At 46.1% G+C, this 26904-nt stretch overlaps 1 protein-coding gene across 1 annotated transcript in view; it reads right to left on the reverse strand.

Moving 5' to 3' along the window:
• SLCO3A1 (solute carrier organic anion transporter family member 3A1) overlaps positions 1–26904 on the reverse strand; it is a 164955-nt gene that overhangs the window by 842 nt on the left and 137209 nt on the right. The window contains exons 5-10 of the mRNA XM_005426055.2: positions 23893–24159; positions 14279–14443; positions 12251–12449; positions 11248–11386; positions 6833–7008; positions 4149–4213 (exon numbers count right to left, since the gene is read on the reverse strand). Coding sequence (XP_005426112.1) covers positions 4149–4213; positions 6833–7008; positions 11248–11386; positions 12251–12449; positions 14279–14443; positions 23893–24159 — 1011 coding nt within the window. The remainder of the gene's footprint in view (positions 1–4148; positions 4214–6832; positions 7009–11247; positions 11387–12250; positions 12450–14278; positions 14444–23892; positions 24160–26904) is intronic.

Here is a 26904-nt window from a genome sequence, read left to right on the forward strand (position 1 = left end):
GAGTGGCTTTTATTAAGCTTCTTGTTTGCCTAATGAGACTAAGTGGAGGGATAAATGAAAGAGGAGGACAGCCTTGCAGCTCACCCTCTAGAAACTGGCAATTCTGCACTTTAGAGTGTTGCCCTGAAGGATCTCATAGCATTCCAGTTCAGCACCTAAAATCAGCCTCAGCACTGAGATCCAGTTTTGGACTGTACCCTGACATCAAAACATAGCAAAAGGTTTTCTCTGGATCTAAGGAAAAGAAACAATAGCCCCTAATAGATGTCAAAGATGCCATCAGAAAAGAACGGAAAATTTCAGAGTGCCATTAAATGAAATATCACAGCAGGATTCTCCCACAGCCACTGCAGCTAACTACCAATGAGTGTTTCTCAATCATAGTTTGCAGAAGAGCTGCAATCTTCAAGCAAAGTAATCACTCCAATCTCATTTAACTAATAAAAGAAATGTTTTTCTTGTCTACTTTCCCTCATCCTGCAGGGACACTGCAGCAACCCCCCATTTCCCATTAGCCTGATGGTGATTAGGACATCCACGCTCCCCAGCCAGCCTGCGCAGCACTGGGAAGAAAATGTGAACATTCTACATAATGTAACCATTTCTCCACCTTCTGCTGTATTTATGGGCAGAGACTGGAAGCAGAGAAACCCTGAAAAAAGCCCTGATGGATGAAGTCAGTGCTGTGGGTTAAGGCAGTGAGCAAAGGAGAGCATTGCATCTACTGAAATCCAACAGCAGGCAGGCACAACACCCCCTGACAGCATCAATGCATCCATAGGTGCTCTGATGCCTGAGACTCTATAAATACCTGTGACAGCAGACACAAGGAGTGCAGTTTTTAGACAGGAAAGTGTTTAATCTTGGATCTAGTTTCATCATTAACCTGGATTTCCAGGCTTAAAAAAGATACCTTCAGCTTGTCACGAGCAAAGTAGTGACATTCATGACATGTATCCTAAGACTACAAATAAATTGGTTGTCTTCACTATTCTCTGTGGTAACTGAGATTTCTTTATTTTATTTTCTTGATGACTGGAGCTCTGCAGATTTTGTTTGATCTTCTTTATATGTTGGTGAATGCAGGAATTAAGAAAGGTTATATGGGCTTTTGGTTCTCATTTGAACCAGTCATTAATAGCACAAATGTAGTAAGTAAAACCAGATGATAAAAAAGCAAGACAATCTGTTTGTTAGAAATACTTGTTCCAGTCATCATATCTAAAAACCTATCTATGTTCTGGAAAAATATCAGCACCAGCTCTGTGTTCATCATTTCAATGACTGGAAAATCCAGGCTGGGATGGTTCTGCTTCTAAGTTCAAAGACACTTTTTTAGCTGAAACCTGTGAACAACCACACACTCAACCTGGATTTTAAAAATTCAGTTGGGCTCCTGCCACAAAGAAGCAAGAGGCTGTGCTGCTGACTGCAGTTTGTGTGCCCAGAGCTTCTGGATGGCACCTCAGGGGTAATATCCAGATCTGGCAGTGACTGAGGAGCCACATTCTTTCCCTTATAACAGAAAACCACATTTAGATCAAAATTTTGAGGTGTGAGTCCCTGCTTGTTAGCATGCTGAGAGATGCTGACACAAAGCTTTGGAGATGTGCAAGCTGAATTTCAGGGAGAGCTGCCATCCCCATCCTCACCTGCTGGCTCCAGCCTGGTGTCCACCACAATTTGGCCTGGAAAATTCTCCTCATAAGACTTGAGGAAGGACCTGTTTCCCTTGAACTCCAAAGCTACTCCCATGTGAATGCAGTCACGTGGAAAACCCTTTAGCAACCAGTGAGTATTTCAGGTTGTTTTTAGCAGAGGACAGGATTGAGAGACTCACAGGGGCACGTTGGTGCTCAGAACACCTGAGACAAGGGAGCTGAACAGCTGCACTGCACATCAGAAACTCCTCCTGAGAGTGAAACACTGTGGGGTTTTGTCATGTTAGAATAAGAGGCAAACAACATGAACTTGGAGAAAAGAAAAAAAAAAATAATCTAAGGAAGTGCCCTGGTAAGCAGAGGCTCTTCCATGATGCAGGGTGAACACCACACAGAAAGGATGCATCCAGGATCTTAAGGGTCTGAAATTCTTTGCTGTTCCAGACAAATCCATTCTGAACCTTTGGCTCCAATGGCACTGCTTTATTCTCTTCTCTGGGAAACTGCAGTAATGCTTTTATATGAAGACCCTGTTAGGCTGCCCTCTCACAGCAGAATTCCTGGGAAATGAGACAATATATACAGGAGGATACCGGGAGAATTCAGTCATGTTTCATGTTATTACAGTGAATATTAAAGAGAGTCAATCATGTTCTACCTCTTACTGCAAAGTGTTGCAAAAATTTCTTCTCTCTCTATATATTTATATATATTTCACAGCAGAAACTGTAGAGCTGCATAAAAAAAGGTGCTTCTGTCTTACTGAAATCTATTAGCTAGGATTGCACCTTCGGGTCTCATACCTCTTGCATTTAATTCTCTCCTTTGGTGTAAGAAGCAGCTATTATCGCTGTCTTCTTAAGTCAAAGCTTAAAGGTGAACTGAAAAGCTTTTAAAATAAATCAGTAAAGCTATTCTCAAACCTCAGGTTGATAGAGGCACAATTTGGATACCCTTGCTCATACAGAAAAGTATCTTTCTCTTCATTTTCTGTGCGTTCCAGCTACATTGCTGATATGCTTCAGGATGTATTGTCTTATTTCATGGGAATCCCTTAGTCACAGAGCAACATACAAAGATTTGAATTTAAATTCTCACTATGGCTTCTTTACTGGAATGAAAAAAAGAAATCTGTTCAACGTAAGCATACATGTCTGAGCCTGGTTTTAGAGGAATTCAGGATGCTGCTATCTCAGGAGGATTCTCTCTTCTGAAAGGAAAAAAGAAAAGCTAAAAATCTCCCCCCCTTAAGTATTTTTCATCTGGAAACAACAGCCCACAGCCATCCTCCTTGCACACTCGCCTGCTGAGACTCCACATTCAGCCAGTCACAACTGAAGTCAGGCCAAAACCCACGAGCAGCACCAGCAGCTAAAGAAAATGCTGTGTTTGCAAGGCTGGAACCAGAGCTGACCTGGGTCATCCCAGAAACTTCCCTTCGAGTTATCTGAGCTCTGGGTAAGTTAACTTGAGGGAGCTTTTTGTATGGCTGCAGTTACTTCACCAAAACCAATGGACATCTAATTGGCTTTATTGTAAACTGGTCTGGGAGCACAATTTCCTGTTCAGCTTCAGGGGAATAAGGTGTTAAAAAAATAAGTAAAAAAATGAAGTCACTTATTCAAAGCCATGTCTGGTACTGCTGGATTTTCAATCCTGTACTTCCCAGTGTCTCTGTGGTAGCCTAAGAAATGGCACTTTAGTCTCCAGTCATTCCTTTGGGACCAAGGGAGCCATGCAGGGAAGGTTCCCTCTGTGCCCTGCTAAAAAAATAAGTTCCACTCCCAAAACATGCAGAAACCCTGGGCATGAGATGGTCCCACACAACGATGGATCAGAGGATTTTGCCCTGAACCACTGAGACTAAAGACCTGAAATAGAAGAGCTTTAAAATAGGAGGCACCTCTTCCAGAGGGGAAAAAACCAGCCAGAAACAAGCAGCAGCCTGGTATGTTCCCTTTAATTCATACATGAGGAGAACAGAGGAGGAGCCATAAGCATTTTAATGGGATATTAACCCACAGGAGAAAACAAGGACTCAGCTTGTCTCATTTTCCTGGTTTCATTTCTGAGACACCCAAAGGAAGGGGCAAACTCACCATGTAGCACAGGTCCTGTCCCTCAAAGGAGGGTGAAAATCCATATCCCTCTACTTCAGCAATATGCAGTGCAGCAGTAATTCTGCAAGCTGCTGACACGTTATTAACAGCTACAGAAGAGAAACTGGTTGTGTGGGACCATGGGAGAAACAGCCATTTCTCATGCAACACTGCATTTTCTTCCATTAGCACAACACAAATGGCAGGAAAAGTGCTTCAGGAGCCTTGATGTGACATCCCTCATGGCGAGGGACCCCAGTGTGTCAGACCCCTCTCACAACAAGGACAGCACTGCAAGGAGCAGAAATCAACTTCTGCATGTTAAAAATGGAGTGTCCCAAGAGGGAACAAAGAGTGGGAGGGAAGGACACACAACTTCTGTACCTACCCAGCAACCGGAGCAGCAGGAAAAGCACCCCCAGAGCGTAAGACTTGAGTTCAGGGCTCACAGTCCTGCAGGGAGGAGGGAGAGAGAAATCAATTCCTGTTGTTCTGCTTTGATTAACACACCCTGTGGCCATTCTGTGCTGTCAGCCAGGATGCCACCAGCACCTCTTCAAAAAGTCATTAATGGGGCTTTTCTTCTGCCTTCTCCTGAACTGCCTACAGCCCCAAAAGTAATTGCATTGGTGATAGGTTCAGGAATTAGCCAAGTCATTAATAACAACAGCTAATGTTGACATCAGATGTTTATAAGCTCCCCATCAAATTTTCAAGGCTCCGGATGTTGAGGACTGGAGGGAGAGGAAACTTTTGGTTCTGAAACTCCCCAGAGTACTGGGAACAAGAGAGGGAGGGAGAATGGTGGACCAAAGGTTCAGTCAGCCTGGTGATTCAGTGAGGAAGTGCTCAACACTAGTTTTCATGCAGTTTGCAGTGCCTTCTGCTATGAACACAACCACTAGAGTTTTCCTTCAAAGATGCTTTAAAAAAACACTCAAGGCAGGGGTGGTTCTCTGTATAAATGCACTGAAGTGGCACCAGCCAAAACTGATAAAACAGAACCAATGAGAGCTTTTAAGTTAGGAGACCCTTCTGATCACCTGCTCTCCTCTCACACATTCATGGGCCATGTAATACCACACCATGACTTCTGCATGAAGCCTGTGACCTCGGGATGAATTTCAGCAGTTTCCACGCAGACCCCCACACTTTATATCTAAAACCTTTATGCTGGGAATTATATGACCTTGGAAAAATGTTCCAATGGTTAATGGGTTGGCTCAAATAGGATTCTACAGTTGGGTGAGAAATGAAGGAAACAGAGCATTAAAAGTTTATTTTAATGAAAAAATAGATTATCACATGGAATATTCACAGTGGGCTTTTAACTGGTGGTGGTGTCCTTCCACCCACTTTTCTATATTTAAGACCAAAGTCAATCCCCATACCTTAGGCTGGAGTAAAAATTGCCACTTGGAGACATCTCCTTTTCTTACTGACTACAGCAGTGGCCAAATGACTTGCTAAGACAAGACATTTAATTTGTAGATACCGAGTCCATTTTTAAATAACCACGGGAGCTGTCAGTGTCACTTGTCACTGCTCTGGACACCAAGGACACATGCATATGCCACAACTTTCTTTAAGTAATGGAAAATGGCAGTGGCAAGAGAGCATGAGGTGGTATCTGGCTCAGAGCTCTCTGCTGTACATTTGGTACATTTTGTCAGCTATCAGTGATTCTGAGTGAAGTTACAAATCTGGATGTGCGAATTGTTTATTTCCTACAGCTCTGAACCGAGTATGTTTCATCTTCCCTCTGCTTTTCTTATTCCTTGGTATTCTTCTTCCTGGCTTATCTCATTTGAAGGCAACACTAAGATGTCTCCATGTTGTATCCTAAAGGTGCTGGCAGCTTCCTTGAACAAAGAACTCTTCAAACTCCAAATTGCTTTTGTCACAATATTTATCATGAGGAAATTTGATTTCCCTTTAGCTACTGGAGATGCAAAGAGAGAAATGAACTAGTAGGTGGAATATCTCATTTTGTATCCTGCAGGGAGACATGCCCTCACAGAGCTGTTCTGTCCAAAATCCACTCAAGAGTGTGTTTCTAATACAGACCTTATTGATTGAATTTTATTGGAATTTTCCAGGCAGCAGAATGGATCTGCTATTTATGCCTCTGGTTATTAGTCTCAGTAAGTGACAGCTTGGACAGCTAAGTAATTTTGGATAAACGTGGGCTTAGATATATATGTATATCATAAGGTGAAGTGTTCCATGTGTCTGGAAGTAACACAAGGTCAGTTATTTGAATAAGCTACTTTTGCCCACCTATTCACATTAGTTTAACTCAGACATGTCCTTCAGATTTCCAAGTTCCTTATGTTCTTGGATTTGGTCCAGGGTGAGAGAAGTTAAACTCCAGTCAGGGAGGTACTCACCAAAGCTAGCTTTAAATTTTTCTGTGGTTTCTGTGGTCTCCAGATGATCTCAAAAGGTGAGCCTAAGCCTCTCTCTAAGTCATTATGTGCTGAGAACATGGGGTGGCAATTCTGCCCCTCTCCTGATGCAGCTGTAACCTCCTTACTAGCTGGACTGGAAACTGCACATCTGCATTTCCATGTTAATCCCAGAAGAACAACCCCTGCCACCATTCTCTGCAACATCCCTGCAGGAATCTTGTCTGTTTGGGGGCCCAGTTCCACCTCACTCCCTCCACCAAAGGAGAGCTCGAGCAGCTCCTGTTTTCTCTCCAGTAGCTCCATACTGCAGGCCCTGAACTGGGGCCATGCCTGGCTAAACCAGGCACTAACAAGTGAAAAAAAGGTAGCTTAGGGAGAAAACAGCTCGAATGGAGGTTCAGTTCAAAGTCATGGGTCTGGGGACAGTGAGCTTGGTGTAAAAGGCAGAGGCCAGGAGCTGTGTGGGACCCTATGCCCTAGGGTCCCTCCAGCCCTCATCCCGTGACAAGAGCAGCCCCACCTGATGAGGACAGTGACTGATGGTCCTACTTGGTGAGAATGATGACTGATGGCCCAGCTGATGAGGATGGTGACCAAAGCCCCACCTGATGAGGATGATGACTGATGGCCCACCTGATGAGGATGATGACCAAAGCCTCACCTGATGAGGATGATGACGGACGGTGTCTGCGCCATGGCCCCGATCATGCTGCAGACACACATCACACACAGGAATGTCAGGAAGGCCTCTTCACACCCAGGGCTGGGGCACTTGCCAGGAACCACGGTGGCGTTTTCAGGAGGGACCGAGGTGAGGCACGAGCAGCCGCTGAGGTTCTGCAGAGGAGCACAAGGAGTCAGCAGAGGGGAGAGCTCTGATCCCACCGCTGCCCTCTGCAACAGGGCTTGTCAGCAGCAATGCCTAATCCTCTAATGGTCAATTAAATAACTCCTAAGTGCTTGTTGGAGGGGGGTTTGGAAAGAGTTTCAGGAGCATCAGAGCTGACGCATGCTGCCAGCAAGGGAAAGCTGTCCCTTGGCTTGTTTCTTTTCTTCTGCTCCTTTCAAGTCTCTCCCATAAATGTCATGGTGACAGAATTATTACAGAGTTCTACCTCTTTGGAGGAGAATAAAGAAACAATCTGTGTCTCTGTGACAAGGAAGATTCCCCCCATTATGGGTCTAATTACTTTCTTATTTACCTCCATCCTCTTGGCTGTTGCAATTAAACTGAAGAACATTAAATACAGGTAAATCTGCAGCTCTGCTCTTGGCTGCAGGTTTGGGGACTGCTTCCAGCACCTCAAATCCTGGGCAGGAGCCACCCACGATGGGTGCTGCATCTCACCCAGAGCTGAACCACCACGGCCTGGCAGCAGGGATGCTGCTGGACCTCAGTGCACTCCAGGGCTAATAAATGACATCTGGTTCAGAGGGATTTGTGTTGAGCTAAAAGCTCAAGTCAAGCAAGATAAACTTTATCAATATGTGATCAGAAGGAGGAGGGAATGACTGCATTTTGCTTTGATCTCTCCAGCAAGTGCAGGATGTGAAAAGAAGCTTTGTTTGCCAGTCACAGATTTAAGGATTTTTTTTTTCCCTTATTTTCCAACTCGTCCTCCTGAATTTCTGAGTGGGGGATGTCAGTGCAATTAAGGCACACAATACTACCAAGAAATCCCTTAATGAACACAGAAAGAAACAGTCATTAATGATTCATGGCTTGTCTTCACAAGCCCGCTGGGTTTGCAGGTCACATGTCTGGATGAGGAGTAACGTCATAAAATATAACACATTGAAAAGCAGCTCAATCTCCTCCCCTTCTCCCCTACCATGTGCAAGCAGAAATTCCTTTGCTTTTCTGCCAAAGGGATCCCCTTAGGACCATACAAAAGCACACTTTCTGGTTCACTGCCTCCAAAGATAAGGATCAGCAGGGATACCACTCCAACCTTTCTGACACCCATCTCTTTCTTCTGCACAGGAGTCAAATCATTTTTTTCCAATTAAGTGCACAGAGGGCAAGAGAGACTGTGGTGCAGAACTCTAGGAGAGCTGGAGCAGACATGCAGGTGCCTTTCTGCTGGCAAGCAGTAATTAAAATAACAAAATCCTGTGCTGTGAGTTAGAAGCTGACACCTGAAGGCTCCAGAATGGTGACAATTAGCACCACTGAGGTGGTGTTTGCACAGACAACAGGAATTTGTAGCTCCTGGCTCTTACTGCAGTGCATTGCTAGCCACCAGCCTGGACAAGGCTGTGGATCAAAACCCATGTAAGTCTGGAAAAGTATACACCTGCACTGAATAACCCTTGGACAAAATTCCCATCACAGCAAACGTACAGAATTGGGTGTTTATTTCCCATTGTCTCTTATCATGGCACAGAAAGTATCTGTTTTGGGCAGTGGTGGGGCAGACTGTCCTCCCACTGGTGTGATTTTTTTACAAAGCACAAGGCAGATTCTACCTTCACTGCCTGAAAATTTGCCCCTCAATCTGCTTTTTTGACCACTTTGCTTCAAGGTGCTGGCCCGAAGCAGTGTGAGTGGTTTGTACCAACCACCTCAGCTTGCTTAGCACTGCATCTCATCCTTACCTGGCAGATCTTTGATCTTTTATTACTGACACAGTATGCAACTCACAGACATCAAACAAGGAAACATCAAAGATGGGAGTTATAACTTTGTCCTGTGGAGAGGAAATTTTTTGCTACCAGTGCCAAACTTCTGTAGATCTCCTTGTCTGCAACCCCACTGCATCCAACCACTTGTTATCAGAACCTTCTGCTGCCCAGCAACCTGCACACCCAGATCTAAGTGTGCCTGTGAAGCCACACAGATGCAGAGTTTACACCTTTAACAGCATCCTGACTTTGCTGTGATTATCCATGCAAATTACCCATGTTTTTAATTACTCATTTTTTAAGCTCTGGCTCAGACAGGGAAGCGACAGGCTGGTACTTCAATGCAAAGCTGTGAGGTGCCAGCACAGTAACTCCAGGCTGGAATTCATGTGTCTCCAGCCAAAATGCTGAGAGAGCCAGTGGCATCAAACAAACAAGATGCACAGCCCAACACGTGGTATGCAAGGGTCACCCCCAGGAATGGCTGGAAAGAGAAGTCCTTGGGGGGGCCAGAGCTCTGCCTACCAGCACTGATATTCCTATGGCTTTTTGGGCAAGTGCACCTCTGGAATCAGCTCAGTAAGAGAGAAGGAATGAAAAAGAAAGAAATACCTGAGCTACACATTGCTTTTAGAAATTGTTCACAGAGGAAAAGTGAAGAGAAGCAGTCAGAAACGTAAAATGTAGTAAAGTTAAATAAAGCATTCAGAGAATTTTATGTCCCAGTAAAAGGCAACCCTTGCCTCATCACAAGCACGTAACATTCACAAGACCCTCCAGACAGGTCATTACCTGGATTATGGGTTTAAAACTTGGTTTGGCAATTTGGCTTTGCCTCAAGGCCATTGCATGGCCAAACTGGTCCATAATTCTTGATAATGCCCTTCCCAGCAGATGCTATTGCTTCACCAATGTGTGTTCAAAATGTTACTGCAAAAAACCCCCACAAAACAAAGAGATGAGAAGAACCCCAAGGATGACAACAAAAAGGCAAAATGAGAAGGAGTGAGTAAGAGAGAGCCTGAGGGAGAGCGAGTTTTTTGCTGAGAGGCTTGTTCTTGCAGAGCACAAGGTCAGGCAGCTGCAGACTGAAGGGGCAGAGCTGAATTTTCATTACCATGCTCCTTCCAGAGGAGTCAGAGCTTTGCCCTGGCTGCACAGATCTCTGCCATGCTCCAGCCCCACACCACCACCAGCTGAACACCTGCTGAAGGCTTGGTGAGCTGGTGAGACACCATTCTGTGTGCCTGGAACAAGCTGGTTTCCTCTTAAAATCATCCTGCTGCCATCTCAGGTGTTCACTTATTGGGAGGAGGAAGAAGAGGGCGGGGAGGTAACACCTTCACGTGTCACACGTTGATGTGGATCCTTGTAGGGCTGCTGAAAACTCAAAACTGTGGTGTTTCAAAGGGATGCCTGCATCTCTGAGGCTGGAGAGGGCATGGAGGAGACAAGATGTTTGAGCAGGACAAGCCCAGAGGTGATAAGGGTGGGGAGGCTGCACTGCCAGCTGCAAGTGTCTGCTCAGCAGCACTCACTGTGCCTTGGCTCTGGGGCAGGAGGGGAGGTTTGGTATCTCCTCAGAGAGGAAGGACTGGGGGGATCACTGCATGTGGTGGGCACTGATGTGTAGGCACAAACAGTGCCTGTGACCAGGCTGACCTCCCACAGACCCCACACAGCCCGGCACAGCCCCAGGCAGTGAGCAAGAATGCAGGAATCCCACCAGTCCCCACCCACAGGAGCACTCGTTTTCAGTGTAACCCAGCAGACATTAACATTTCAGCAGCAAAAAACAAAAAAGCTGGCTTTTAAGATATTGTTAAAAATTCCCCACATCTTCTTTATACAGGGATAGTTTGGTCTTTACGAGTTTTCTAAGGGAAAACAACACTCAGAGAGAACTGAAAAATGCAGAATGTCTTTGGATGGAAACTCTGCTCCCCTGACAACTGCTCTTGCTGCTGCCTCAGAGCAAAGCAAGGAAAGAGAAATAAGCAAGTAGAGTTAAAGGAAAGCTTAAATAATGGTGAATAAAACCAGCAACTGCTCGCAACTATCTAGGAGCCAGATTCAAGGAAAGAGCAAAAGGAAAAGGACTGAAAGGGCTGGGCAGGGCAAACATGGACAGGTGGAGAAGAGGGGAGATGAGGAGTAGCAGGATAAAAGAGGAGCAGGTTCCTCAGCTCTCCCTTCTGGGCTAGGCATCTCCTGCAGAGGACACCTGTGCAGATCTCCCATCACGTTCCTTGCTTCCCTGCTGAGGAGGAAGACCAGGGCAGGAGGTTGTGAGATCCCATCCTGCACCCTGCACAGAGTGGGCATTTCCGCTCCGGGGGGTCCAGCCACTGGCTGTGGGTGAGCTACCCCACCAGACACGCAGGAACCTCACTCACTTGAGCTGCCAGAACCTTTTCTACAGGTGAGAGGTCCCCAGGAAAGGCCACTCACCGTGCTGCTGCAGCCAGCAAAGCAGGCAGATAAGTATGTGACCCCGTCTGCCCCACACACTGGAGTGAAGGAATCAGTTTGGCATTCACAGTTGTTATTGCACGGGGAATATGGGTCCAGAGATGAGGTTGGAGTTGAGCTGTAAGACAAAGAGAGAAAGACATTAATGGACAGTGTGGTATCAGCCAGCTTTCCCAACTGCTGCCTCACAAAGATGCCTTTGAGGGGGAGAGTTAAGGCAAACACATTAAAAAAAAGCAGTGGGCAGGCTAGCAGGGTGTTCCAGCTCTAAGAAATCCAGGCTACAGCCTCTCCTTGGAGACTGAAATGCCATGGCCACTATCTCCTGCAAAAGAGAATCTAATGGAAGGCTTGGGCTGCCCTGTTACCTCAACAAGAAGCCTCAAGGAAACACAAAGAGATGCTGTGGAGATTGCTCTGTGTTTTTGTGCAAGGAGCTGACAGGCTGATGTTGTCATCTAAAGAGTTGCCACCGCATACAGGAGCACTCAGGAAGAAAATACCAAATGACTCTCTCCAAGTCCTGTGAGTGCAGGACAAAACAGAGTTATGTGGGCCTCACTTCTCACATTAAAATGAGCCTGCAGCCAAAACCAGTTTCTCTTCACCATATCTGTATTTCCAGGCATCTAAAACCTGGTTCTACAAATTCCCCTCAGGCACTGAAATCAGTGTACAGAGCAGGGCATGTCCCTTACTGCCAGGACAAACCAGACCCAATGCTCCAGAGGTGCCTGTGGGTACAGACTCAGGTCTGGCACCTTCTGATTCAGTTTGACTGAATTTCAGGTTTTAGTGAAACTCTGTTGTCATCTGCAGGTGCTCAGGTCTCTCAGTGGTGAGTGGCATGGAAACACGCCAGGCTAAGAGCCCACACAACCTTCTCTGTGCTCTGTGGCTGTCTGAAGGCCAGCACTGCCTTTCAAGGACACTAACATGGACTTATGCTGGCAGAGCTCCCTGAAACTTTCTGTGGACTCACTTGTTTCCATAGGGAACAGTAACTCCTGCCACAGGCCCTGTGTCACAGCCCAGGAACAGGAAGGACACGTAGCAAGCTGTGGACACCAGGTTCACCAGCATGGCCATCCTGATGGCTCCCAGAGCAGACAGGCTGAGCTTCTTCACCAGGAGGCCCCCCAGGAATATGCCCAGACACGCACATGGGATTGCTGTCATCCCTGCAAGAGGAAAAAGCAGTTAGCAAGGCCCAGTGAGCTGCACTGTGACAGGGCTGAGCTCTCCAGCAGCCAGAGCTGTGCACTGGCACGAGGAAACCTTGCAATGCTGGAGCAGCACCAAGCTGGGGCTGCCCAAAAAAAGGAACAGATGCAAACAGGCATGCTGCCTTGCATGGAGGGACCAGGATCTTCTGCCAGCTCTCATCCAGGCTGGAGGGAATGCCAGACTTGCTGAGCTTGGCCCAGCCTGACCTAAGCAGCAGCAAATAAAGTCAGGAATTTTCTGGGGTGTCTGGAGGCTTTGGATGAGCCCTGCTGGTGCGACTCACAGGAGTCTGATCTTCAGAGACTAGGCAGGAGCAGCATTTGAAAATATGAAATCTCCCTAAAAGAATTTTCTTTAACTGTGAAATGCAAAATCACTGCCAGAAGTGACTCCCTTTCCAGCACAGACAGAAATTACCACACTATGCTTGTTTGGGATCACTTTCATCCCTTTGCTGCCAGTTACACTCCAGATCTCACTGCCTGAACTGTGCTTAGGAGAGAATCCCAGCCCTGGCATTCCTAGACTCCCTTAAACGCCACGTGAGAAATCTGATCACAACTTTGTTTAAACAAGTTGCTGAGAGAAACACGGAGGTATCCAAGTCTCCTTTCCCCCTGTCAGGTCAGGAGCAGGATGTGCTCTGGCTCATGGGTGATCCCCTCTTTGCTGCCCACCCAGCTGCTCTCACATGCTGACTGCCCAGCCAGCTCCCACCAAACAGCTTTTTCCCTTCTCCCACTGGGTCAAGAGTGAAGTTACTTTCCTTTGCCAAGCCTTTAATTTTCAGGAAAGATGGAATTGCCTAACAACTTTGAGACCTTTGGCCTTCTGTCAAACGGTATTAAAATTCACTAGCAAATTCCTGGGTTGCTGGGGGAGGCAAGGCTGACTGCAGGGGATTGTTTCTTTTGGAAAACCAGGCCAAAACCAAAAGACATCAATGAGTTTAACAGGGAAATAAACAACTGTCAGGAGAGCAGCTTGCAAACTCCTTGTTATTGATATGAAGATCCACCCATTTCCTGATGTCCCAGTTTTTGACAGATCACTGCCAGCTGCCCATCTGGCAAGCTGTGGCCGCAGATCATCCAAGATCAACTTGCAGATATCTTAATTGGGTGCTGCTGAGAGGAGGGCTGTCATAAACAAATGGCTGGGCCTGCCTGGGATGAGCAGCAGCAGAAAATAAATGAATATTCTGCCACCAGTGTCCTGACAGGGAACAAATGAACACTGAGAAATGCAGAATGTGAAATCACAGCAGCATGGAGTGGTCAGAGAGAAGGGACATTTGAAAGACGACCAAGCTGCACTAACTCAGGTACTTGAAGTGCTCATTGCAATCTTGTCATTTCCAGGCCAAGGGGAAAGCTGTAGTGACTAACAGGAGACACTGGGCTTCCTAACCCAGACTGAGATGGGCTGCAGAACTGTGGGGCACCAGAACCATGGGACAAGCAGTGCAATGGCCACACTATCACTGCAGTCTTGGGCAACCAGACAGCCCATTTCTGCTGCTTCCAAGGCTCTCCCAGACTCTCCCATCCTGGGTGTCCCATACTGCCTCCCAGGGGAAGTGATGGCAGCAGGATGCAGTGGAGAAAGGATGCTGGAGGTCTGCTCTGGGCCCTGCAGCCATGGCACAGCTGAAGGCCAACCCTCCCACTCACAGACACATCTCAAACAAGTCACTTTTGGGCAGCCTAACCAGCAGCAGCTACCAGCCATGCTGAACACTTCTAAATCCCTTTGGAGGTTTGGTGTTCCCTTGGTTACTCACCCAGGAGCTGGTTGGCAGAGGAGGTGGTGAGGTTGAACTGCTGCTCCAGGTACTTGCCCAGGAAGGCGGCGAAGCCGGCCACCACGGCGATCTCCATGCAGGCTGCCAGGATGATGCAGGTGAACACAGGGTTGGACAGCAGGTGCTTGGTCACCTTGGGGATCACTACAAGAGAGCAAAAAGGGAGAGGTGTGTGGAGTTTTCGTCACTCGGGGTCACCAGTTGTGGTGGTGCTCGCAGGGGTCCCAGGACGAGGAAAGAGGCGAGAATCTTGACTCCATGTTTCAGAAGGCTGATTTATTATTTTATGATATATTAAAACTATACTAAAAGAATAGAAGAAAGGATTTCATCAGAAAGCTAGCAAGGAATAGAAAGGAAAATGGAATGACAGCAAAAGCTCATGACTCTCAGAGAGTCTGAGCCAGCTGACTGTGATTGGTCATTAATTAGAAACAACCAACATGGACCAATCAAAGATGCACCTGTTGCATTCCACAGCAGCAGATAAGCATTGTTTTTCTTTTCCTCAACTTCTCAGGAGAAGAAATTCTAGCAAAAGGATTTTTCATAAAATACGTCCGTGAGAGAGGTGTTTTTGTGTAGACTTGAGGTGCTGGAGGTGCCTTTCTCCTCTTCTGTGGGGTACACTCATCTCACAGCAAGAGTAATTTCCTGTTCTGCACAGACAAGCTGCATGAAATGTGGGAATGCCAGAACAAAGTGAAACACCCAAACAGTGCCACTTAAAGATTTAAGAACCAAGAGGTGCAAAAATAAATAATCAGTGATTATTTACCCTTATAGAAAACTGGAAGAATGAGAAAAATTTCCAACATTGCTTTTTGTTTTCCCCATAGGGAAGTCAATCAAAACCTGGTGCGCTCTTTCTTCCCCTTCCCCTTTCCGTACCTGCTCCCCATGAACAAAGCTGAGCCAGCTGACAGGTGCCATCAGCGCTGTATTCAGCATAAATCCTTGCAAGCTTTCAGACACAAACTAACCCAGCTCACATGTGGCTTTTCCTTCTCCTGCCATCCAGATTTGATTGATTTTCCTATTCCAAACTGGCTCACTCACTGATGGTCACCTTCTTGCAGCACACGTGGGTGTTTTCAGCAAGCTGAAACTCTCAGGCTTAGCTGGTCCATGCATACCCATGGCACAAGGGTCCTCCTGCCTGGCACAGGCTTGTCAGTCTGTGTGTTCCCACAACCTAAAGCTTCTCCAGCCAACCAAAAGACCCTGCCATCCTTAAGAGGGTGGAAGAGGACGAGCTGAGCTGTTCACTGTGTAGGACACACATGTGGCTCTGGTTTCATGATCCCTTGGCTCTCCCCTTCCAAATCATCAGTGTCTAGAGCCCTCTCTCCTCCAAGCCCATCTCAATTTCCCATAGGCAAACAAGAGGTACCCTACAAAGGGAAATCTGTCTAATGAATCAGATTGCACGTTTTCTACTCCAGCGAGCATTTTAATTATTGTAGAGATAACACAGCTTGAAGAGGAGAGCATCCCAGTACAGAAGAGAGCCCTGCTTTGTCTCCATACCTGATGACTAATTTCTCCCCGAATTAAATGTGAAAATCATTAAGTCTGAAAATTACCTTGATGTAGTGTAGTGAAGCCTCAATGGACCCCTATTTGCATTTTGAAAATCCATCCCCCAGATCCCCTGTGGTGTACCAGGGGCTGGCAGATGATGTTTCTGTGGTGCTGGCTTATGTTTTCCCTCAGGGATTTTTTTGCACTGGCCTCAGCAGAGAATGCACAGCTCTTTGTCAAGGCTCTGCTTGGGTGCCCTTGGCTCCTTCTTGGGGACAGTGGAAAAAAGGGTTATAATTAGGTTTGATCTAACTTTTTTTGGAAGAGGTCACTTCACAGTTTCTGGTCTTTTTAAATCAGAAACATTTTTCCAAGCTGTATAAAATTTCTGCTTCCTAAAGATTTACTGAACATAATTAAGGTGCAAGAGGCATAGCAATTTTTAGCAGAATGAGTGAAAAAAGAAAAGAAAAAAGGGGGAAAATACTGTGTGGGAGGAATGAGGATGGGGGAAATCAGACATGGATAAATTTCAGAAGCCACCTGCTGCTTCCTTCAGTTCTTTGGTGGCCACCTACAGAATTTCCCCTTCTTGCCAGGAAAAATATAGAAAATGAAAAGGTGGACTTGGCAGTACTGAGCTTGAAAAGCCATATTTAAGGTATTAATGACTGTTGTGCCTTGGGAGTTCAGTTTGTTCAAGATTAATGGATTCCTTGAGATGTAACTTTGTGCCAATTTAAATCCAAAGACACTAAGGTCTGGCTCTAACTTTATCCACCAAACAATAGTGATGACAGCCTGCCTTTTGCAGGAGGGAGCTAAAGATCACAGACATTTATTTCTGAAGTTGGCACCCAACCATCGCGTGCTACCAAGGTCAAAATCCATCTTTTCTGCTTGAGGTGGACAACAAAAAAATTGTGGAGCTATTGCAGCATCTCACACAGGAGAGGAACCCCTGACAAGTGCCTTATCTGGCAGTGCAGGGCTCCAAGTCACAGCACTTCATCACCTCAAGGGGCTGCAGGAGAGATGGAGAGGGACTTTTGACAAGGGTGCGTGGTGACAGGACAAGAAATGGCTTTAAACTGAAAGAGGGAGGGATTACATTAGATATAAGGAAGAAATTCTTTACTGTGAGGGTGTGAGACACCGGAACAGGAGGCCCAGAGAAGCTGTGGATGCCACTGGAAGTGTTCAAGACCAGGCTGGACAAGGCTTTGAGCAACCTGGTCTAGTGGAAGGCGTCCCTGTCCATGGTGAGGTGTCTGGAACAAGATGATCTCTAAAGTCCTTTCCCATCCCAATCTTTCTGCGATTCCTTGATTCCACAATCATTGCTTCTCCTTCCTGTGAGTTTTCTGGGACACATCCTGTCCTCTGCTGAATGTCTGACCACTGTCTACTGCAACAGGACTCTGTACCATCAGGCATGTGGGACACAAAACCCAGTGCAAAGAGTGCACAGACAACTCAAGCAGAGTCTGGCAGCCTCCACCATCTCCTCAGCCAGGGCCAGCTCATTCTCTTTCATTTTCTAAGGGAAATAACATGGGGTTCCCTATAGAATTGAATATCCTTTAATCTTGCTACTGCCATTTGCTAAGATCAATCATTTGACACCGGCTGCTGCCTCATCTGTCTCAGTTCTTGGGGTGAAATACCTCTGGGAAAAAGGTAAAAAGTCAGCAGTGAAGTTTAAAAATCTCTCAATGGACTAGAGTGACATGCTTTCAGCTGCTTGGCATATGGTGCTGGGTATGGAGTAGGAATGGAAATGCCTGATGGGGGACAGTGAAGCCCTGGGGAACACAACAGCTTATGGATGGTGTTTCTCCACTGGAGCCAACCCAGTAGGGTGTCATGGTAAATGTCACCCTGCAATTTTACAGGCCCAAAGGTTACCTGAACACTTCGGAGCAGCCCTTTGCAGCTACAAAGCTCAAATGGAGTCCTTTTACAAAGTGGGAAAAGTCTTCTGGAGTCCGAAGAGTCTCAAAAAATCTACTCGGAGAAAACCCCCGAGCTGCAGCAGACAGGGCACACAGACAGAGTCAGCCTCCCACTCCCAGAAGGACGAGCTCATTTCCCATCCTCATCCTGGTGCACCCGACACGCTCCAGAAACAGAGGGAGAAAAGCGATTCCCACCGCCCTGGCAAGATGCACTGAGGAGAACACAACACCTCTTTTCACTGCTGAAAAGTAGGGAAAAGTACTTTAATCCCAACTCTTCAGACCATCCACGTGCAGTGCTGGTCACAGGATCATCCACAGGCTGGGAGGGATCTGGGTGGATGTCCCAAAGCTCTCCCACTAATCCCTTTATTTCCCACCTTTTCCCACTCAAGCAACACTGGTGCCAAGGCATCCAAACCCCCTCCCTGTCTCCCTCTGTGGGTGCTCTGTGGATGACAGGCCAGGGGCTTGACAAATGCACACACTTATGTACACCAAGTAGCTCTGATTTGTCACTGCACATCGGGGAGTAGCGGGGATAATTGGCAACCTCATTACACGAGGTTTAACTACTCTCCAGAAACGACAAACTATAATCATCACGTTGGTGCTTGAAATGAATTGTTTGGAACATTACAATCACCAAGGCCCCTGTTTCTGGTTGGAGCACCCTACAGAGACATGTTTTCAATTTGCAGTAAAGATGAAGAACACAGAAAGCAAAGTAATAAATTAGAGGGAGGTTTACAGCCCAGTCCACCTAGGACAGAGTGGTGAGGGAAGGCAAAATGTAGTATTGAGCCAAAATATGTCTTTCTACTACCCAAGCCTCGGGTCTCAAGAGAAAGCAAAAGGCAAAACCTCCACCCGGCTTGAGGAAAAAGGGATGAAGAAAACAGCACAGGCAGCAAGAATAAAACACATTCTGGAAAGAGGTGGCTCCTGTAAAAGAGAATATGGAGTAAGGCAAGAGGTGCTGAAGACATCTCAGGTGAGGTTAGTATGCTGAAGTTCCATGTGCCCTTGGCAAAATTATCATAATGGATATGAGGGAAAAGCATGACACATAAATCAAAAAAGCCTTCCAGACAAGATGCAAGCTTGAAGCAGCAGTTACATACTCAAGCATGGACAGCAGGTCCTTCTAGTCCATCATCTTCCCTGCAGGAACCACCTTTACTTGAGAAGAGGACACAAACCTCCCTCACCTGTGACACAGAAGTCATGGAAAAGCATTTTTTGGAGACAGGCTATGCCTGCCTTCAGCTGCTGCTCAGCTTTGGCCCTGAGGTGTTCAGGCTGAAGGCCTTTCTGAATTTTTTAATGGTGCTGACAACAAGATGCTGGCTTGGAAACAGTCAAGAAAAACCTGACAACAAAATCTGCACCCTTATGAAACACAAGCCAAAGAAAACTCAAAGACTGACAGAACCTGATGCCTTTTATGATCACCACCTTCTCACCTAAGACTTGGACTTCTCAGCAAGCCTTTAAAGTGTTTGCAGGGGGACAAGACCCAAATCCAAAAAGGCATTAAAGTCTAAACCTGGGCCAAAGCCTCACTGCTGTGGCTGAGAATGGAGGTATAGATGGAGCCCTCTCCAAAAGCTTGTCACTATCAGTCATGAGAAGGCAGGAGTTAAAAACTACCCTTGTTAGCCTTTAATCCTGCCCAATCCCATGAACTCCCACTGAGGATTACAGGCTCCCCATGGTCCAGTCCTCCCTGCACAGCTGGGAGCTTCTGGCCTAGCACTGTGCTCCCAGTGAGCACTTTTTGGGAGAGAAATCCCAGATTCAGAGCAGCTCCCTCCCTAGGTATTCAGCAGATTGGTACATGGAGCAGGACAGAACTGAACAGAAGACAAGGCAGCTGTCAGCTGCACGTCCCAGCTCTCCTACACTCTTGAAAATGAAGCTGGAAAGAAACCAAAACGTTTCCAAGTCTAGGGAATTTGCAGTTCTGAAATTCATTTAATTCCACAGTGAGTTTTCTTTTAATTCCTCGTGAATGAGCTTCCCTTTCCAAACCTGGAGGATTCCATATCAATTTCAATCCTTTTAGGGCTTTAATCTCTCCTGCTAGACAGAGCGGCAGAACGTAACGAATTTCTGCTTTAAATCTTTGCAAAACAGAATGCATTTAGGGCAGAGTGTTTCAGAGGTGTTAAAGATCATGCAGAGGGAGCATTCTGAAATCAAATTTCATCAGAACTGGCCGCTCAATTCGATAGATGTGACATTTCTGCGTGAAAAAAAAAGAGGAAGGTTTTTAATGAACTATTTCCAAGCACGTCCCAGAGCAGGTGGTGTGTCAGAGGCAGCGAGTGAGAGGGCAGATGTGGACAGACTCGAGCAGAGGGCACTGACAGAGCCAAGCATCTTCTCTGGCCCGAGGAGCAGAGAGGTCCCCAAGGCAGAGCAGAGGCAGGAAAGCAAAGCTGTGCCCCCCAGAAGAGCAGGGACTGCCCAGCCCATGGCCAAAGTGCTCCCACAGACCACACGGAGAGCACAGGGCTGGAACAACCCTGCCAGGCGGGAGCAAAGAGCAATGGCAGCATTTATTCAGACTTCCACTGCTCTTAATCCTTCACTTCTCCATGCTCCCAAATGGATTTGCTTTGCTGAAATGAAATACTAATCAGGCAAAGCGGTGCAGCATCCCCGTGCCAGTTTAGCCACGGGAAGCAGCTCCCAGGACTGTCCCAAAGCTTTCCTGCCTGAGCTGCCATGCCCATGTGCTGAGCCCCCTGCTGCCTCCAGTGCCTTTGATTGCCTCTTCACCTCGTGCTCTTCAAAGGCACCACTTTATTTCAAGTTTTAGAGCTCCTCTTAAGGCTGCTTCTTTCCTGGCATGAAAATACCCCACAGGAAGAGATGCCAGGGCTTCCCAAAAGCTGGGCCCTCCCGCCTGCTTAAGACTTTGACGGAGATGTAAAAGATCAATACTTTGAGCATGTTCCTTTTATATTAGTCCTAGCATTTTTTGCGTGCTAAGGCTAGAGGAAGCCAAGGAATCTCAGCCAGCCCTCCATCTCACTGACTTCCAGCAGATCTTGTGGTGTCTGGAGCATCCTCCCACGTGCCAGCCGTGCCGTGTCTCTAGCTGACAGCTGTGACCCAGCTCAGAGCATGTCCCCGGCTGACACTGCCCTGCTCCCTCACCTACCATGACCCTTCTCCTGCGGCAGTCACTGCAAGGCTTGGGAAAAAATGTAACAAAAAATAATAAAGCTCCTTCAGTAGCCAAAAAGGAGGTGCAGTTCATCCTCTAAGGATGTGCTGTCGATACAGAGGGCGCTTGCATAATCAATCCAGAGAAACAGCTCCTCTTCCCCACACTTGATAAGAGATGGACAATCCACACCTCCATGCAGGCATGGACACACAACAGGAACAGCTCTGTCCAGGACCAGCTGCAGAGACACCACTTGCTAAAAACGAGTCAGAGTTATGGCCATACAAACCCCAAGGAGCATCTCCAGTCCCAACCCCCTGTGCAGGTAAATCCTCTGCTGCTGCCCAGAGAATCTGTGCTTGTTCCATCCCTGTAAGCGTTCAGGGCCAGAATGGATGGAGCTCTGAACAAGCTGGGCTAGTGAAAGGTGTCCCTGCCCATGGCAGGGGGGCTGGAACTAGATGATTTTAAGGTCCCTTCCAACTCATGCTGCTTTATGATTCCATGGATTCTGTTCAGCATCACAAATTCATGCAAAATCCAAGGTCATATTAGGACAGAAGACACGACTATGCATGCACATACATATTTTTAACCTCTGTATATAATTAAGAGCCTTTTTTACCCTAAAATCCAAGGTCATATTAGGACAGAGACTATGCATGCACACACATATTTTTAACCTATGTATATAATTAAGAGCCTTTTTTACCCTCGGAAAAAGCAGTCTTAACTTTCTCCAAACAGTCTTAACTTTCTCCCTGAACAGTCTTAACTTTCTCCAAAGGAGAATCAACAAATAGATTAGGGAGACTACGACCTGCCACAAAGAAATGAATACAGATAATTCAGCTGCCACCAAAGTAATGTAGACCCACAGAAAGATTCAACCATCACCTAAAACACTGCTCATCAGGAATGATGAGGTGTGTTTGACTCACTTCAGCAACATGACTCCTGACCACACTCCAACTATGACAACAGTGGCAAGGAATTTGAAAGGAGATGTCAGCTACCGTGTCATCTGTGATAGCCTCAAAGGAATAACTAAAAAGGTCATTCCTCGTCTTATTTGATGTCATGTAAATTTTATTTCAAAGTCCATCTGCAAAGAGGCTCCTGGAATACTGACTGATCCGAAATGGGGTTACCTGCAGTGAAAGGGCTAACGTGGAGGCCTGTGGTGCCTCCTGATGTAATCAATACTTGAAGCATATGGATGTGGCAGTTTAATTTCTCTACTTCAATGAGCAACAGATGCTCAGTGAACCCCCCCATGGCCTCCCTGTGTGCAAGATGCTCAGCATCATCCTCAGGCTGAACTGCTGCCCCTCCATGCAGCAGGGATACATCACATTCTTTCATTTTTCTATATGGAAACCTGCAAATGTTTCCAGTGCCCACTCCAAAAGCTCAGCGGCCAGAAGCAGGCTCTCTGATGTGCACACAACAAAAGTCACAGAACTATCCATATGGACATATCATGGGAAAAGCCTGTTCAAGAGAAAATCCTTGCAACAAGGATGAAAGGATGAAGGAATGAATTTTACTGAGTTTTAAGCAATTATCCCTTTACCTTTCTTCTGAATTTACTCATCAAGTCAAAATTTCACATCTTTGACCTTCCCTTAATGAACAACCACATCTAGTATTCAAGGCATTTTTATATATTTAGACAACACTTTTTTCCCCAAAGTCTCTTTTTCCTTCCCACCCGCACTTCATTCAGCTCCCAATTAAGGTGACTGCACAGGGAGTAAGTGATTTTCTCCTCATTTATCTAAATGCATCAGGCAGCAATGAAACCTGCTCTGCCACGGCAACAGGGAGTGGGAAGCAGCCACGAGTGCTACAGAAACACCTTCTCAGATGAAGCATTTTCCAGTTCAGCCTAGAGAAAGGCTATCTGCCCACACTCTCCCATGAAATGCTGGATCCTCAGCTGACTTTATAATTAGAGTCACCTCCATTTCCATCACTGCAGGACGTGATGTGAGGCTTTCTCTCTAATTTGCTACGAATTATGCTCTGCCCTGCCATTTTGCTGCTATTCTGGGCTGGTATCTCCCTCTTCCCATTTCAGTTTGAGAGCTGTGGTGATGCCCAGCGCTCATTGCTTTGTATCTGGGATTGCACTAAACTGAAGCTCAGGTGCTGGGAGCTCCCAATTTCTTTTAAGTGCCCTTGCTGGCTCACTCTCTGTTTTGGGAGGCAGAGGGGAGTAGGACAGTACACTGGAGAGAAATTCACAAACTGCTCTGGCAACTGTGCTCCCCTTCATATTTTTTAGCAACTCTATAGGACCATCACGCATTTCTCACAGAATTCACAGAATCACCAGGTTGGAAGAGACCTTCAAGATCATCAAGTCCCAACCCATGCCCCAACACCTCAATTAAAGACACATCCAGTCTTTTTTTGAACACATCCAAAGCTGCTGACTCTATGACTTCCCCAGGTAGACCATTCCAGAACTTTATCACTCTTTCTGTAAAAAACATTTTCATAATATATTAGGAAATATATTTTATATATATAAAAATATATTATATATATAAAATTATATTTTCCATAATATGTTTTCATATATAAAAATTTTCCCTTGGCACAGCTTGAGACTGTGTCCTCTGGTTCTGTCAGTTGCTGCCTGGTGAAAGAGCCCAACCCCACTTGTCTCCAACCTCCTTTCAGGGAGCTGTAGAGAGTGAAAAGGTGCCCCCTGAATCTCCTTTTCTCCAGGCTGAAAAACTCCCAGCTTTTTTTAAGCTTTGCAGCTTAAAAAAATAAATAAACCACAGCTTTCAAGTGGAACGAAGCCTCTCATTCAGATACGGGCAACATAAATAGAAGCGAGGGACTGAAATGTGGAGCCAGCTGATTTCTGGGGTGAATTTGTCGGGACAGAGGAGCTGCTGCTGGGCTGGCCTCACCTCGCAGCTGCTGGAAGCAGGAGCTGGTGGTGCTGTCCCCATCCAGCGGGTGCCGCAGGACGCCGTTGCTGGGCTTGTGGCGCTGGCAGTCCCTGTCGGGCAGCATGGCCTGCTCGCTGTCCCCAGCGCGCTCCGGCCGCGGGCCCAGCGCCTGCGGGAAGCCGAACATGGGCAGCGACGAGAAGAAGAGTAAGGCACCGCAGAGCAGGAAGCCTCCCCACCACGCTCCGATCCACCGCGGGTCGTCCGGGGTTATGTCCAGCTTGCCTGCGAGGGGAGCAAACACCAGTCAGGGGCTTGGTCCTGTCTGGGCACAGAGAGCCACAGGTAACCTTCCCAGGCAGGGTGCTGGGAAAGGCTGTGAGAAAATCAGAGAAAAGAATGAGAAACAGTTCTTACCTCCACTTGCTACACCTGATATTGTGAACATGTGTTGTGGAGATTTGTTTAGCAAAGGGTGGTTTCCTGATAGCCAATGGTGATGGTGTTTTAATTAAAAGACCAATCCAGATCACAGAAAAGAATGAGAAACAGTTCTTACCTCCACTTGCTACACCTGATGATGTGAACGTGTGGAATGTGTTACGGAGATTTGTTTCGCAAAGGGTGTTTTAATTAAAAGACCAATCAAGACCAGAGAAAAGAATGAGAAACAGTTCTTACCTCCACTTGCTGCACCTGATATTGTGAACATGTGTTATGGAGATTTCTTTACCAAAGGGTGGTTTCCTAATCAGCCAATGGCGATGGCGTTTTAATTAAAAGACCAATCAAGACCAGAGAAAAGAATGAGAAACAGTTCTTACCTCCACTTGCTGCACCTGATATTGTGAACATGTGTTATGGAGATTTCTTTACCAAAGGGTGGTTTCCTAATCAGCCAATGGCGATGGCGTTTTAATTAAAAGACCAATCAAGACCAGAGAAAAGAATGAGAAACAGTTCTTACCTCCACTTGCTACACCTGATATTGTGAACATGTGTTGTGGAGATTTGTTTACCAAAGGGTGGTTTCCTGATAGCCAATGGTGATGGTGTTTTAATTAAAAGACCAATCCAGATCACAGAAAAGAATGAGAAACAGTTCTTTCCTCCACTTGCTACACCTGATGATGTGAACGTGTGGAATGTGTTACGGAGATTTGTTTCGCAAAGGGTGTTTTAATTAAAAGACCAATCAAGACCAGAGAAAAGAATGAGAAACAATTCTCATTTCCACTTGCTACGCCTGATATTGTGAACATGTGGAATGTGTTATGTGTCACCATTAGGCTGGACGTGACATACACACGTGATCAGGGTCTAAGAAGAAAAAAGTGTTTTTATTCTGTGTGTTCTTTAGCTTATAGATTCTTAACAAAGTGTGATCTTAAGTCATTAACTACATCACAAAAACTTATTATGTTCATCGGTGCAAAGCAATTAACATCAATATAATTGGCAAAAGTTACAGAAATTTAATAAGGCACATATACATATCAACTTATGCACGTAGTCTAGCTCACAAAATTTTCATGTATCTTTTCAAATCTGTTTCTATGCTGATGGCTTTGTCTTCTTTTTTTGCTATGGATACACTCGAAAATCATCAATTGTTATTTCTTCTATCAACTCAGCTTTGCTTGCAGGCCAGCTGTCAAGCCTTTCTATAGTTATGGAGATTTGTTTACCAAAGGGTGGTTTCCTATTTAGCCAGTGGTGATGGTGTTTTAATTAAAAGACCAATCAAAATCACAGAAAAATAATGAGAAACAATTCTTACCTCCACTTGCTACACCTGATCTTGTGAACATGCGGAATGTGTTATGGAGATTTGTTCAGCAAAGTGTTTTACTTAAAAGACCAATCAAAATCACAGAAAAATAATGAGAAACAATTCTTACCTCCACTTGGTACACCTGATATTGTGAACATGTGTAATGGAGATTTGTTTACCAAAGGGTGGTTTCCTAATAGCCAATGGTGATGGTGTTTTAATTGAAACACCAATCAAGCACACCTATATCCTAACTGTCTATAAAAGAGCAATGGGTTTCTTAATAAAGATTATTATTGATCAATAATTATTCTGTAATACATGGAGTCTGTGTCACACTCACCTGGCACCTACTGGCACAGACCTGCACATAGAAGGACACTGCACCTCCAACCCTGCTTACCACCCTGTTTTCCCAGGTGCTCAATGCTCCCTCTGCTTTCAATTCTCTTTTCAGCAAAAGAGAGATTGGCATTTGGGCCTTAAGGGCATCTTTGACTGTGTGGAGGGTGAAACAGTCCTAAATTTTGGAAAAGAAATCCACCCACAGCATCAAATAGACTTGGAAAAGCACAGAAATAATCAGGAAAGGAAGAAAAGCAAAATAAAAGGTCAGAGTATCCTGTATGTCATCACTCAGCAGACGTAAAGCCCAAGAAGGGTCTGGAGTCTGTGTGTGGAAATACAAATAAACAGAAGGAGAGGAAAACCTGTTTTCCTAACAGCTGCCTTGCTGCCACAGCCACAAGGGTGTCCAGTGCTGGAGCTGATTCCTGGGGGAGACCCAGGCCCACCTGGCTGGAATAACAAGCTGCTCTGCTCATGGTGACTGTCTGGTTACTGCCACTCTGAAAAATCTGTCTCAAGTGAGGCAATCAAGTTGTCTCTCAAGCAGAGACAGAAGGAAACTCTTTTCTCCTTAGGGAAAATAACACGTAGCTCTCAAATACAGATAAAGTTTGAAAAATAGTGCTGTAGAGGGACTGGATTCTTCTGCTGTTATTTCCTCCTGCCTGAAGTGCATTTTTTTCAGGTTCTTGGGAACACGACAGCGTGAAGAGTCAGGCAAATCAGAGTTTTCTTCATATTCCCTTCCTAAAATAGCAGCTGGGTGGTGGGCAGTGCAGCAGCATGCCCACCTGCCCAAAACCTGCCCACCTGTGGCATCCCACACCTGCCCAAAACAGGGAGCAGGACAAGGCTCAGCCCCCTGGAGCTGGTTCTCCTTATAGCACCTGGAGCTCCAAGGTAGAGCC

The sequence above is a fragment of the Geospiza fortis genome, unplaced genomic scaffold, assembly GCF_000277835.1.
Source record: "Geospiza fortis unplaced genomic scaffold, GeoFor_1.0 scaffold330, whole genome shotgun sequence".
Taxonomy (NCBI): domain Eukaryota; kingdom Metazoa; phylum Chordata; class Aves; order Passeriformes; family Thraupidae; genus Geospiza; species Geospiza fortis.